At 31.5% G+C, this 14,898-nt stretch overlaps 3 protein-coding genes and 1 long non-coding RNA gene across 8 annotated transcripts; 2 read left to right on the forward strand and 2 right to left on the reverse strand.

Annotated features, from left to right (window-relative positions):
• The first annotated feature begins 31 nt into the window (after positions 1-31).
• Positions 32-880, forward strand: LOC114181307. The gene has a single exon (XM_028067727.1). The coding sequence runs from the start codon at positions 238-240 to the stop codon at positions 790-792; it is 555 nt and encodes a 184-aa protein (XP_027923528.1). The 5' UTR covers positions 32-237; the 3' UTR covers positions 793-880.
• Positions 881-4,031: 3,151 nt separating this feature from the next.
• Positions 4,032-5,021, reverse strand: LOC114181181. The gene has a single exon (XM_028067541.1). The coding sequence runs from the start codon at positions 4,823-4,825 to the stop codon at positions 4,271-4,273; it is 555 nt and encodes a 184-aa protein (XP_027923342.1). The 5' UTR covers positions 4,826-5,021; the 3' UTR covers positions 4,032-4,270.
• A 4,362-nt stretch (positions 5,022-9,383) lies between these two features.
• On the reverse strand, positions 9,384-13,612 carry LOC114182677 (alpha-dioxygenase 1-like). Of its 5 annotated transcripts, none has more exons than XM_028069592.1 (10): positions 13,495-13,612; positions 12,488-12,697; positions 12,160-12,309; positions 11,822-11,964; positions 11,345-11,558; positions 11,087-11,232; positions 10,727-10,954; positions 10,236-10,438; positions 9,901-10,144; positions 9,384-9,796 (listed from the first exon to the last, which is right to left on the reverse strand). In XM_028069592.1, exons 2-10 carry the CDS (start codon positions 12,512-12,514, stop codon positions 9,571-9,573), a joined length of 1,581 nt encoding a protein of 526 aa, XP_027925393.1. In that variant the 5' UTR covers positions 12,515-12,697; positions 13,495-13,612; the 3' UTR covers positions 9,384-9,570. The 5 variants fall into 5 exon arrangements, with proteins under 5 accessions (XP_027925393.1, XP_027925394.1, XP_027925395.1 ...); XM_028069593.1 differs by having other exon boundaries at positions 12,488-12,642; positions 13,495-13,603; XM_028069594.1 differs by having other exon boundaries at positions 12,415-12,642; positions 13,495-13,603.
• On the forward strand, positions 11,087-12,151 carry LOC114182678. Its single transcript, XR_003604163.1, has 3 exons — positions 11,087-11,223; positions 11,387-11,464; positions 11,799-12,151. It is a non-coding gene; the product is annotated as an uncharacterized LOC114182678 (long non-coding RNA).
• Positions 13,613-14,898: the final 1,286 nt, after the last annotated feature.

The following is a 14,898-nucleotide window of genomic DNA, read 5'->3' on the forward strand; positions in this document are numbered from 1 at the left end:
ATTCAGCCATAGTGGCACAGTTTCACGCATTCAAACCTAACGCAAACGTAATTGCAACGTTCTACTCCAAAACCCTTACTCTCTCATTCCTCAGTAAGACGCACGTTATAAAGAAGTTCTTTCTCTTCTTCTTGTTCTTGATATCGTTCTTCTTCTTGGATTTGCAATCTGTGGTTAGCGTGCGTGAGTTTGGGAGAGAGATCGGAATTAGGTGAAGTGGAATCGGAGAGTGTTTCAATGGCGGAAGGATTCGCGATCGAACTGTACTTGGATCCGGCGTTGGAGAATCAGGTGCTGAAGGCGTGGAACATTCTCGCGCGCCGACAAATCACCACTCACCTCATCGAGATGGAGTCGCGCCCTCACATAACGCTCTTCTCCGCCCCCTTTCTAGAACCTTCCAAGCTCGAATCGCTTCTCAGAACCTTCGCATCCAAGCACGATCCTCTCTTTCTCTCCTTCTCCTCCGTCGGCACCTTCCCCAACCACGCCGACAACCTCCTCTTCCTGGCGCCCACGCCCTCCCTCTCCCTCCTCCAATTCCAGTCCCACCTCTGCGACGCCATCAGAAAAGAAGGTATTGAGATCTCCGACGACTTCGCCTTCAATTCCTGGATACCTTACTGCTCGGTTGCACACCATGTCCCCAAAAACAGAATGCCCGAGGCTTTCTCTCTTTTGCGGGAACTCAAACTGCCGGTTTCCGGTTACGCTACGGAAATCGCACTCGTGCAGTTCTCTCCGGTTCGTGAACTCTTCTCCTTTGTGCTCAGCAACAATGTAGATTCCTGAACTCTTTTCTTTAACACTAGTTTGTAGTTTCTGGGTGAAACAAGTTTCTCCATTATACTAGAATAACCTGATGCTTTACTTTGTGTGTATAAATTTTTTCATATAATTTTTTTCTAAATTTTTTGCTGGTTTTATTGTTTTTCTCTAATTGAAGCTCATATGCTAAAACTCGTATAAACGTGTTCTTAGCTGAATTTTATAGGTTTAACTTAGCTTATGATTTACTTTATTCCTAACACACGACAATACTTTGAAGTTTGCCTGCGGAGGAGATGATAGACAAGAGAGAGATTCTAAAATTGTTGAGTTGCTTTAATTAGTGTGATTCGAGTTGGGGCTGGAAATAGGAAATAGTTAGGAGGTTGTTCTTGTAATTCTTGGAAAAAATAAAATTTAAACTTTAATTATTCATTTAGTTTTATAATTATATAATCTTTTCTTTTTACTTTCTGTACTCAAATATCATTTTCTTTAGTTTATGTTTGGTCAATGTTTTTAATGTTTTTTAGCTTCTACGGTTTAAATTTCTAAGAATTAAAAGGCATTAAAATTAACATGATAAACTAAGAGAGAGAATTTGTTCAATTATACAAATAAAATGAGTAATTAATCCAAGATCAGTAGGTGAAGTTGCAATTTGTCACTTAATTTCGTCAAAATTACAAAAACTATGAGACTTTTTGAGTGATAATTTAACACACGTACAGGTGATTAAAGTAATAATAACAATTAAGTTATAGATACCTATTTTTATTTTTTATTTTTCATTTAAGAATGCTTCATTCTATATTTCGAAGTCTCCTAACATCCAATTTAATAGATAAATTTAATTAAATAAAATATTGCATATTTTATAATACTTAAAGAGTACGATATTTAAAACTTAAAGAGTAAGAGGTTTAAAGTAGTCATCCAAATATACAAAGAAAAAAGTAAAGGCACCACATAATGCTAGGACAAAAATTAAAAGTTAACATTTGTCCAAAAACTTGTTCACAGAGCAAAAGATTACAGATTAATAAAAATTATTCAAACATGAGCAAGAGATAAATATATATATATATATATATATATATTATTTTTTTTATAATCCAAGGTCTTATATGTTGTATTATTTTATGTCATGTTAGCAAACTCTAATGGAGAGGTCTTATAAGTTCAGGTTTTAAAATCGTGATCCTAATAATCCTGAGTATGATTTATGCAATGAACATGCTCTCACTAAAAGACGTTTATTCTATGATTTTTCTCATGTTCTGATTGGATAAACTCCTCCCAAACAATTATAGGATAATAAGGAAATAAGTAAGTAATGAATTGTGTTTTTCTTCTGCATGAGCTAAAATAATTTTATAATTAAGTTCATAAATTGATTTGAATGCGGAGAAGTTCAACTCAATTTTTTTTTATATTTTTTTATGAAAAGGTTTAAGGCATAAAAATTTGAGTTCTGTTTCTTTAGGCATTTGATTGTGTATACTTTTCACAAGAATACAGAGCTATGTATTTCTTTATTTGATGGTTTACTGTAAAGGATAGTCGTTGGAGTAGAGTACTTGGTTCGATTTAAAATTGTTTTGTTGCAATTAATTATTGTTAAACTAGCTTGTTGATAATGAAGTACAACATCTTAATTTGGGAGAATTGATATAAATGGAATCGATCTCCTTTGTTTTGTGGATGAAGTTAGGCAAAATGGTATAATTCAGAGGTTTTGTCTGTAAATTGAGATTAATGTGTCTATTCTGTTTGGTGTTGTGAGGCTCTAGGATGATAGGCACTTACTATTGGCTTATTGCAGTGATTTCTTGATCTTCAATTGGTTGATTTTATATTTACACTCGGTAGCTAAAGAGTTTCAAAATAGTTGAGCATCAATGGCGGTCAGATTTGCGTTCGTTTATGGGAATAGCTATTATATTAAAATTAAACTATTATATTTTAGTATTTTTTTATTAATATTTACGTTTTGTATTTATTGTAATAAAATAAATAACTTATATAATATTATTAAAATTAAAATACAAACTAAATTTTTTTTTTCTTTCAATCACACCAATCACATAATATAAATTTTTTACTCAAATTCATTTACAACCCTTAATCCAAAAACCTTGGTTCCTCCTTTCTCCCTCCTCGTTTCTCATCCTTTCCACTCACATTTTTAATCCAAACAAAGCATTAATGAAGGTCGGACTTTAATGAATCCTCATTTGAAAATTAATAGGACTCACATAAACAAATAAAACACTAAACTAGAGCTTAGTTTATCCGCTAATTTACTATAGGAATCCATGAAGATTTTACTCAGCTTGTTTCTCATTTGCCCAAAAGATAAACAAAAAAAAAAACCAAATGGTATATCTAACTGCACAAGAAATATTCATCCTTATTGAAGACTAATGTTAGTGAACTAAGATAAACATGATCTACTTTACAACAGTTGGTTGAGCATAAAAGCCAAAAATTCCTTCAAAAAAAGCTTGTAAGGTGTCCAAGTAAATTACGTTAACTAATTGAATTATAGTGAATTCATGTATTCAAGTAACATTGGCCACGAATTCATATCCGGCGGGAAACATGCATCAATTAATATATATAGTATAGATCATCATACAGAACAGACCACATACGTCAAAAAGGATCAAAAACTATAAAATGGTATCACTCAGGCCTAGCAACTACTTCCATCCAATTTCAGTTTTTTTACCCGACCCAACTAATCAAACTATACCAAACAGATCAATCGCATAAGGCATTTTGCAGACACAAAAGAATGAAGAATCTAGTCAAACTAACCCTATAAACAAGGGAGCAACCAAGAGAAAAACACCACCATGTTCCATCCATCAAATTAATACTAAGATAAAAATAAACACATTCAGCACACGACAACACCATAACTGTGGCTGAACCTGTCCGTCATTTTCCGAAATGTCAAACATTACAACAAAACTGCAACCATGATCACAATTTAAAACCTCTATTCAGAGCATATTCAAAATTCTCAAGAGTAAATCCTCATACTACATTTCACATGTACCTCAACCTTTATTTCACAGCGTCTCAGCCCTACAATAATCTCTACCAAGTTCCCAAAGTCTTCCACCACATTTCTAACAATTCAGCATTCCACCTCAGACACATTACCAATCCATTTGAAACTCACCATCAACATTAATTTCCATATCAAACTATTCCTCAGAGAAAGAAAAATTAAAACTCACCAAAACCAAATCAACAAGGGAGCAAATAGCAGAGATAAATTCACAAAGTTCATCTATCGAATTTGGTGTTACCTAACACCATAAATCATTACAGCAAGAGAATTTCAGGAGGAACCAAAACCCTCCCAAGCCATTCTCAGTTCGAAACAATCAAACGCAGTTAATAATCTAATACAATATCACTAACTTAACATTAACAAACAAATAAAAAAAAAACTAGCAACTGCGGTGTACTTAGGCATAACCTTAGGTCAGGATTCTACATTATTACCGAGCACAGAGGAGAAGAGTTCACGAACCGGAGAGAACTGCACGAGCGCGATGTCCGTAGCGTAACCAGAAACCGGCAGTTTAAGTTCCCGCAAAAGAGAGAAAGCCTCGGGCATTCTGTTTTTGGGGACATGGTGTGCAACCGAGCAGTAAGGTATCCAGGAATTGAAGGCGAAGTCGTCGGAGATCTCAATACCTTCTTTTCTGATGGCGTCGCAGAGGTGGGACTGGAATTGGAGGAGGGAGAGGGAGGGCGTGGGCGCCAGGAAGAGGAGGTTGTCGGCGTGGTTGGGGAAGGTGCCGACGGAGGAGAAGGAGAGAAAGAGAGGATCGTGCTTGGATGCGAAGGTTCTGAGAAGCGATTCGAGCTTGGAAGGTTCTAGAAAGGGGGCGGAGAAGAGCGTTATGTGAGGGCGCGACTCCATCTCGATGAGGTGAGTGGTGATTTGTCGGCGCGCGAGAATGTTCCACGCCTTCAGCACCTGATTCTCCAACGCCGGATCCAAGTACAGTTCGATCGCGAACCCTTCCGACATTGAAACGCTCTTCGATTCCGATTAACCTAACTCCGATCTCTCTCTCTCAAACTCACGCAGATCCCAGATTTCACCACAGATTGCAAATCCAATAAGAAAGAAGAAGAAGATAAGAAGAAAGAGGAATGGGATTTTTCTTTCTGACTCTTCACACCCTTCCACAGGTACTCAGATTTTTCTTATTCAATTATTTGTAGTGTTACTTGTTTTGCATTTTACACACACACAAAAAATTAAATATACATGCATAATATTAATATTTTTTTATAAATAGTGGATTAAATAAAAAAAATTATTTGCTAATATAAACTATTATGTAATTCTTTTTGAGTTTGGAATTATTGGGAATTTAAATGTAAGTCAAATTTTTACATTACAAATGAAAAAGTTTTTTCGTTCACGATTTGTGATGAACTTTTTTTTAATCGGTAAATTCGGTTGTTAAATTGTATTTTTAATTAGTTAAAACCTAGTAAAAAATTATAATCTCTTAATATTAATGTTCGATAATTAGTATATTTGATTTAATGTAATTATAATTATAATTTTATTTTTCATTGCTATGAATTTAATAATGTTCTTTTTGTGTTCTAAATTAAGGCTTAGATATTTTTTAATTTTAATTATATAGGATGGGTTTTCATGGATATAAATTTAACATACTTCCATGAATTAATTAAAAAAATTTCAATAATATTGTTCCATTTTTTGACGGGAACAAGACACATGTCTCTCATGCTTTGCAGATATGAGTTATGTTTACGATTAATGAAGGTATTTATTAGCATTCAATTATATGTCCAAGAATTAAAAGAAATTCATAAATGAAAATTATTTATACATTAAAATGTAATTAATAATATATATATATATATATATATATATATATATATATTACATAAATACAGACGCTATTACGTCTGTGTGTATGATTTTGTAAAGATGCATTATATTATAGGTAATAATATTGTGATGTTAATAAGTTAATATATAAACTAAAATAATATTTATTAAAAATAGAATGAAATATATTAGAACAGATGATAGAATAATCATTGATAAATAAAGAAAAAAGGAAAGAATGAGAGATAGTCGATTTTAGAAAAAACCTGTAAAAATAACGGTCAATTTTTAAAAATTTGATAAATTATTATATTTAAAGGATAAAATTGATATTTTAAAATGTGGACACAAAAAGAGGAATCCTCTTTATATATTGTTATATATATAAATATATATATATAAATATATATATATATATATATATATATATATATATATATATATATATTCAATTTGAATATTAAGAAAGTCGCTAATGAAATGTGGAGAAAAGTTTGTTGATAGTTTCTTTTATACAAATTATAGTAACAAATTCTAAAATAATATTTTGTTCAATTAATAAATTATTAAGTTTAATAAAGTTTATTTTCTAAGTTTGTTTAATTAAAAGATACATGAGACTATAAATAAAATTCATAGGTCATTCAATTTCTAAGAACATTCTAAAATTCAAGGGCAGATTTTAGTTTGGCTATATGGTGTCATGACCCTTCCAAAAGTTTTAAATTTTTCTAAAAGTATATCTCCAAAATTTTTAACTTTTGATGGAAATTAAATTAGATAGTTTTTTTTATAAAGTATAATATTAAATTTAAATGAATAATAAAATATAAAATTAAATATAATAAAGAATAAAAAAATATTAGATATTTTTAATGTCTTCTAAGTTTCTCACATATTCTATATATCTTTCATTTTAAAATATTTTTTTTTATTTTTTAAAATAATAAGTTAAACACAAATTCATTCTTTCTGCTCTCATCTTTTATATGTTCTCTTTTATTCTTAAGATAAAAAAGATAAATATCTTTTATCCCTTGATAGTAAAATATTAGTTTAATAGTTAATATATTTTTTTTCTCATAAGTTTTTTGTATATTTATTTTTTTACAAGTATAGAAGAAAAAGTTATATATTATATATTTTTTACAACTATTTTTTAGTTATGACTTGATTATCACATATATTTATTTTAGTAATTATGTCTCTATTTTTTATTAAATTTTGATAAATTACTTTTAGTCTTAAATTTTTTTTAAATAGGTATATTGATGAAAAATAAAATAATAAATTCATTTTTTTTAAGTAATAAAAGGGAAGATATCCATGCAAATGAAAACAAAATAGATGACTTCTTTACATACTTTCAAGCATAATATTAAGGATCCAATTGTTGAATTAGACCAACCATTTCTTTAAATTCGAATAGTGATAGATGATGAGTTTCATATTAAGTCTTTTGAACTTATACCAGGAAAAATGTTCTCAAGTATAAGAGTATCTAATGAGTGAAAGAGATGAAATTAGAAAAATTTATTTAAAATGGGTTCTATATTAAATACATCTTCAAAACTATGATTTTTCTAAGGAAAAACATTCAAGAAAATTTCAATATTAGATTATATATACTTTTGTTATATTAGTGACGATGACTAAATATATAAATTTTGAGTATATTATTCTGATCCTTTCAAACTTTCTGGTCAAAATCTGTCACTGATTCAATCATAATGAATAACTTCATTTTTGTTTTCATAATGTTTTTCTTATTACATGGTACTACTAGAATATTTGATTATTGGAAGATTGCACAAACTTGACCACCCAAATTCTATTATGAAAATCCCTGTTATGAAAAATTATTAAAGTTCACTATACAAGGTCTGTGACTATCCAACAATTTCTTCCCATGGCCATTTAATTGTAAATATAATAAACTACTTCCGAATTCTTAAGTAAAGTTTCCACATAAAATTATGAATATAATATTATTTTGATATGATATTGAAAAGGAGATACATTTTATTTTCCGTGGTGTGTGAGTACAATATAAATTATATCATCTCAATCGTAATTAAAAAAATTAATTAAAAAAATTAATCGCAAATTGTGATTGAAATAGCCATCGAATAGTGATAATCGCAAATTAGTGACTAAAATAACTATCAAATTAGTATACGATGATATTTATTTGTATAGTGATCAAATTAAGAACTAAATTTTTGGTCGCTAAATATAATGCTTCAACCACCAAATCAACTAATAATCTAGATGTCCGCTAAAAATAAACGTAACATGTTCGACTAGTGGAAATTTCTAATAACTAAATAACTAAAAGTTTTATGTTTCACCCCTCCGATTCTAATTCTAAAGATCTCAAATCTTCTAATAATCTAGATGCTAGCTAAATCAAGGTAACATATTTAACTAGTTGGAACTTCAATATACATTAAACATGATTTAAATATGTAGTATTATGTTAATATATGATTTATTTATGTTAATATATGGTTAAATTTTAAAGTCAGAGTAACAAGAATAAAATGTCTTGATCAGGAGGAAGAGGAAAACGAAGAAGAGAAGAAGGCCTAAGGAGCACATGGCAATCTCAAAGTTAAGGATTAGGATGTAGTGAGATTTTCTTTAAGATTAAAAGAAGTACTCTACTCACGAAACTCATGAATGTATATTGTGACAGACAATTGAAGTAAGAAAATTGATGCGTTGAAAAAGTGACGTTAGTTTAGATTTTATGATTAAACTATTTAGATGCATATAAAGAATAATAAATATCCAACAAAATATATTGCTAATTAAAAAATAAGTTCATTTAAAATATAATTATTACTCTTACAATCTTTTTACTGTTTTTTAGTATTTTCACATTAGCTATTAATTGATGTAATATGTTGTACAGGTCATGGAAATCAAACTCTGTCTGAAGATTTAGAGCACCTGTTTCCTTTTTTTTTTTCAAAATACTTTTAATTTTTGTATGAAAATCTTTGACACTTTTTATTTTTTTTATTTCTTTTAGACAAATTAATACTCCCCATAGATAAACATAAATACAATCGTTTAATATTTCTTACTAACAATAAGTTTAAGAAAAATCACTTTGGCGATTCCTTAATTCAAATAGTTCATTTAAAATGTTTAACTTTTGTATAAAAGAATATAAACAACTAAGATTTGAATATTGGTGCCCCAAGTCCAATGAAAAAATGACAATAAAATAAATAATAATAATAATTCCAAAATGAAATACAATTTACATTACAAAAATAATGACTTTCATGTGAATTTGAAAAAAATAATGATATTTTGACTTTGATCCACTTTTAATTTACCACTTCAATTACTTTTAGATCATCACACATTATAGAATGATGGGAAAATAAATAATTGAAGCATGATGGGAATGGTAAATTAACAGTAGTATAAAAAAACTCAAATTTCTAAATTTCTAAAATTGCATTTTTTTTTTACAAAATGGGAACTATAACTCTTTTGTTACTTTTGTCAATCACATTTTGAGTTAAAAAAATAAAGTAATAATATTTTTGTGTATGTTCTTCGAATGTGGTATAAAATTGTAAATTAGACACGCAAAATAATTCCATTTAAAAAATATAAAACCTAGTTAACTAACCAAAAAAATCGACAAGTATTTTATTATTTTAAGCAAATTTCAATAAGCTTTGATAGGCTAGAATTTAAAAAAAGAAATAAATAAACATACTTTACAATGACACAACTACGCGTACACACATAAACTCAAATACATTGAACTAAGACTGAATACACATAGGTCGAAATAAGTGCCAGACAAGATACACACATATTAATTCGAACTTAACAAAAGATAGATCTAAATAGAACACATAAATATCGAAATTGCATCAATGAGGAACACGAAGGTAAAGAGGAACATGATTGGGTGAGTTTGGGAGTGAATCCCAAACGGAGAAAGCACTAGAAGAGTTCAGCCATTTGTGTGTCATTTCAGGATAGTGACGATCAATCACATCTTTCAAACTCTCAGTTGTGTTCACCCATTCAAGTCCCTTTTTAGTGTATGTTTCTTCATTATAGTTGCTTGTGAAGAACCTATCAGCTTCTAGCCTCCTGCAAATCGACAAAAAAGTTTCACTCATTGTTGTTATAATCAATTTTTCTTGAAGAAACATTTTACAACAGACATATTAGTATTTCGATTTTATTCTTTTTACCTGCTTGCCATAAGGAGGAATATTACAAAAGCTGTCTCACTGATTGCAAAACCCTTTATTTTCTTCTCTGCCATGAGACCTACAAGTAGATCAAGTTCTTCAACATCATCTCCATATACCTCTTCCAATACTTCAATTGCTTCCTTGTCATCAGTTAGATCTTCCCACTTTGTGATAGGTATCAATAGTAATGCCCTCCTAAACTGGTTGTATCTAGGCACATTCCTTTCTCTATCCCTGTAAACTGCATCATAATTTTAGGGTTAATAACTAAATATAGTATATATATATATCTTAAGATTAAAACTATACATAAACTTTTATATATATCTTACTTTCAAGAGCAGCTAGGTCCACAAGTTCAGACCTTTCTGTACCATCCACGTTCTGTGGTACAAGATCTCTAAGCCATTCTGGATAATTCCAAAGCTCTAATGCCCCACAAGCTTGGTGACCCATTGACACAAGCTGTATTGCAACTCCTATTTCTGATAATGTCTTCTCTCCTGGTAGTCCAATCAAGTTTTTCATAGGGATTCTATGATACCAAATGGAGAAAGTTTGTCATTAAACATTTATTATTGAGATATTAAAATGCCTAAAATTTTGAGATAATCTAACTTTATAGCTATTAAACACACCCTAAACGGAAAGAGAAATGATTAATCTAAAAAATAAGAACAATTCTGAAAAACAATATAAGTTACTGAAGAATTCAATATCAATTTAAGTGGTGTAAATTAGTTTAAGAATTCTTATTATTATAAATAGAAACAGATAATATTTTGGGGAAAAGAAAGGTCTGGGTATGATTTTATTATCTTACTCTTTGATTACTGGTGGAGATTTGTTTGGCCCTGGAGTTGCAGATATGTCTCTCAGTTGCAGGTTATCAGGCAGGAGTGAGTGCATTCTATAGACACTCACAAATTCTTCTGTCAAAGAGTATTTGACACCATGATTTTCTGGCTTCTTCATACCAACAAAACCTCCCAGGATGGACCCACCAACATGTCCAAATGTATCCTTAAACTTCTTCCCCAACAACCCATACCTCAAAAATAAACAATAATTTCAAAAAAATTAGAAATAAATTACACTTCATTTATAAATTAAAAAAAACAGCTTAAAGTATTATTTCAGTAGATAAACTGTGTGAGAAATTGTGTGGTGTTGAGAGGCTTACCAATTGATACGCATCCCTGCGAGTAGAGTATCGGTTTTAAGAAGCTCCACAGTCCAATCAATGGTGTGAATCTTTGCGATCACAGCTGAAGTCACCAATCTTGCATGGCGATAAAGTTCTTCATCATTCAGATCAGGGTAATATTTCTGAAAGAGTGCAATAAGTTAGCATCTTCTTTTCAGTAATGAGTTTTGTTTTTAAAGTTTAAAATAAGATTGGTCATTCTTTTATCCATGATGAAATTTGTGATTATTATACCTTGAGAGAATCACAAACTGCATTGTGTTCTTGAATGAAAAGGGACTGCAGAGTTGAAACACCAGCCCAACTGTTGCGGACGTCACCTGCAACTGCTGTTCCATTTTCGTTATGCACAAGGTTTCCATCCTTTGATATCTTTACCTTTCCATCTTTGAAAGTCCTCACTTTCTGTAAAACTTCTCCATTGCTTCCATACACAACACTTGCATCCCTATTGCACCAACGAAATCCACACTTAATGGAAATGTCTTTTTTTTTCTTTATTTAGCAACTCATTGTGTTGATAAACTTAAAAAGTACACTTGAATCACAATATAGCCATCACTGTCAAAACCATAATATATAGGTGAGATCTGATCCGCATTTTAAAAACTGATTTTTCTGAAATTAAGCTAGTCATAAGAAGTATGAATGATAAACTTATCAACATTAACTTTTAACTTTTTCTCAGGCAAAGTGTAGCAGAAATCTAACCACCAAGGTGTTCGAATGTTTAATGATCCGGATTTGATCTCATAGAATCCAGTGGGAACAGTAGGAATTTCCTTAGTCTTGAAGAATTTGAAAGATTTTAGAGGGCATTGGCTTGAAACTTCTTTTGGTGCAGTGAGTTCAATCTACATATATGTATCACAATTCCGTGAACAGATTAAATATCTTCTTCTGTATATCTCAACAAAAAAGCTCATTATGTGCAGTTATCACACAAATATATTTTTTAATGGACAAATATAAATTGTTTTATATTTGACATTTAAAAGTAATATTGAAATAAGTTTTAGAAATTGGTTACAGGGTCATAGATTTAGGACCTGTTTGGTATCCTCAAGATGATCGATCCAATCGTGAATCATAAACTGAATCCAAGAAGCTGCAATCACATTGAATTGCTTCCCTGTGTCCTTGTATTTCCTCCTGGCTAGTAGTTTTGTGGCTACCACCGTTGGATCAGGCTTCAATAGCTGCACACACACAAAACTATGCCTTCAACATCACAGGAACAAAGTTATGTAAGAACTCAACAAACTAACACTCATAAAATGAAACAAATGAAACTACAAGTTCACCTAGTGGTAAAAAAGCTGATATTTTATGAAATTCATTAACTAGCTTTATGTATGTATATGATTGATTGTGGACCTTTTTCTTCTGATCAACAGGGAGCATATTTCTGCCAAAGAAAGTGCCTTGGCTGCCAGCAACTTCATTGAACCTAACCACCGTTGGTGTTGTTCCAACGTTAAAGAGGTTGTACTCTTGGTGAAGGTGACGTCTAATAGCCAGATACAATAGCCCTAACAAAACAGGTAGACGAGGCCATATCCCCAGCTTGTCAATGGAATGAACAATCTGCATAAAACAGACTCAAAACCCTCACAAATGCATTGAATACAGATGATATGATACTGTCACTAAAGTAACAACAATTAATGTTATGATGATAAGATGTAGAGGGAATTGTATACAATGAAGAGAAAAGCATCTATCATGGCCATTTTGGCCACTGCTTCATGGAAGTCTTTGTAGATGAACTTGTAAAGAACATTTGAGAAAATGTTTCTGATGGGACCCGTTATCACAGACCACATGTTTGCCAGAAGATATAATTAATGAATGTGTATAGTTTTCTAAGGTTGCATTTGTATTTATAGGCTCTTAAAGTTTTACTTTCAATTATGCATCGTGGCTGAGGCTGAACTCAGCACTATTTGCTTGTCCTTTTGTGTGGAGAATGTTACAAAATTTCATCATATAACAAAAATAATTTTGATTACTTCCATACCATCTTTGTCCTGCATTTCTCTCTCATTGCTTCTAATATTCTTTCTCTGTTGATCAGGTTTTAATATTATTTTTCTCTACTTTATAGGAAAATGAACAAAATTGTTAAAAATGGTTAAATGAAAGACGCAATCCATAAAAATATCTTTAAAATTAGATAAGTGTGAGCTTAGTGAGGTTGCAGTATTGATTGAGTGGGAGTGTGATCGGTAACTGTGGCGGTGGAACAGAGACGTGGAGCAGTGGAAAGCAGTGTGAGAAAGAGAGTGAATTCGGAAGCGTAAAAGTGCATTCCGGAATAGAGGTGGATGAGTTCCAGAATTCATAATCCGGTTAAATTTCGGAAAGTGAAAACAAGTTCTTACCTTAGTGGTGGTGGTAACGATGGTCAACCGCAATGCTTGTCACCGGTGATCCAACAGAAACGCCAGAAAGGGGAAGCGAGAGCGGAGCACTAAGCGGAAAGATCAGGCGAAGAAGAAAAAGAAAGAAAGAAATTGGTTTAAATTTCAAAACGGTAACGTTTGATTGGTGCAGGTTGAAATTTGCGGGGTGCAAGAAGCAATTGCCTTATATATTCGCGAGGTATAGAATGTGATGAAATAACCAAAATCCTTTCTGTTAGAAAATTTTAGAGAATAATTTATACATTAATTAGGATCGAAAATTTACAAAAATAGAACTAATTTATAAGAGTAAATTAATTATTTAAGTTTTAAATTTCACATAAGAAAAAAGTAAAAATTTGAAATTTACTCTCTATTTCATATCTTTTTCCAGTTCAATAATTTATATTTATAATTTTATAAACCGCTATCTAAATTGGTGGTATTAACTATTTTTATTTCTAAAATTAGTTTTTAAATGAGAATTTTCCTGTAATGTCTTTAGAAAGGCATGATTAGTTAAGTGACTGGGCCGACTGAAGGGGAGAAGGGTCGGCTGGACAAGGTCTTGGCAGTCTCCGAACAGCTACTAAAGAAAAAAGAGGTGGAATCATTCTTGCCGGCTGGGTTGGTTGAGCTGGATTGGTTGAGGGCTGGCTTGGCGGATTTGAAGGCTGCCAGCGACTTGTCCCTCATTCTTCACATTCACGACCTTCCACCCCTTGTAATCAAAACCCATCGACAACATGATCTCTACACAAACACAAATCAAACATCAACACACAAAATTAGAAACTACAATTACAAAACATAATACCAAACCGGGCCATAACTCAACCACCAGCCTTACCCTCAAAATACGCATCAGGGTCCTAGCGTCAAGAACATACAATAGTTGCTTAACTTCCAAGGGTCAGGGAAGTTACTGGATTAGCTCAATTCCCATAGCCTTCTCGACGCCTTGACAAAACCCCAACTGTTAGGGTGCAACTGGCTCGACGCCACGGATGTTGTGCTCAAAAGATTGACCTCAAATTCAAACAAGGGAAACGACACGTTGAACTCCTGAAAGAACGCGTAAACATAGGTATCTACCCCATCCTTATATGAGAAACACGAAAACACCTTGTCACTCTACGAGTAAGGTAGGGCAATCAAACCCTTCAGACAGAACTTAAACGTTGGTATCAACTCAGAAAGTTTCACCAGAGATTGATACTCAGACGCGTAGGATGCTACTTCATCAAACACCCAATTATACCTAGGGTTCGCAATTTGATTATTAAGAAATTTATCGATGAAATGTTGTTTCAAAGTTTTTTTTTATTTGAAATTATAGTAACACATTTGAGAATAAAATTTTGTTTAATTAATAAAATCAAA

The sequence above is a fragment of the Vigna unguiculata genome, chromosome 4, assembly GCF_004118075.2.
Source record: "Vigna unguiculata cultivar IT97K-499-35 chromosome 4, ASM411807v1, whole genome shotgun sequence".
Classification (NCBI taxonomy): Eukaryota; Viridiplantae; Streptophyta; class Magnoliopsida; order Fabales; family Fabaceae; genus Vigna; species Vigna unguiculata.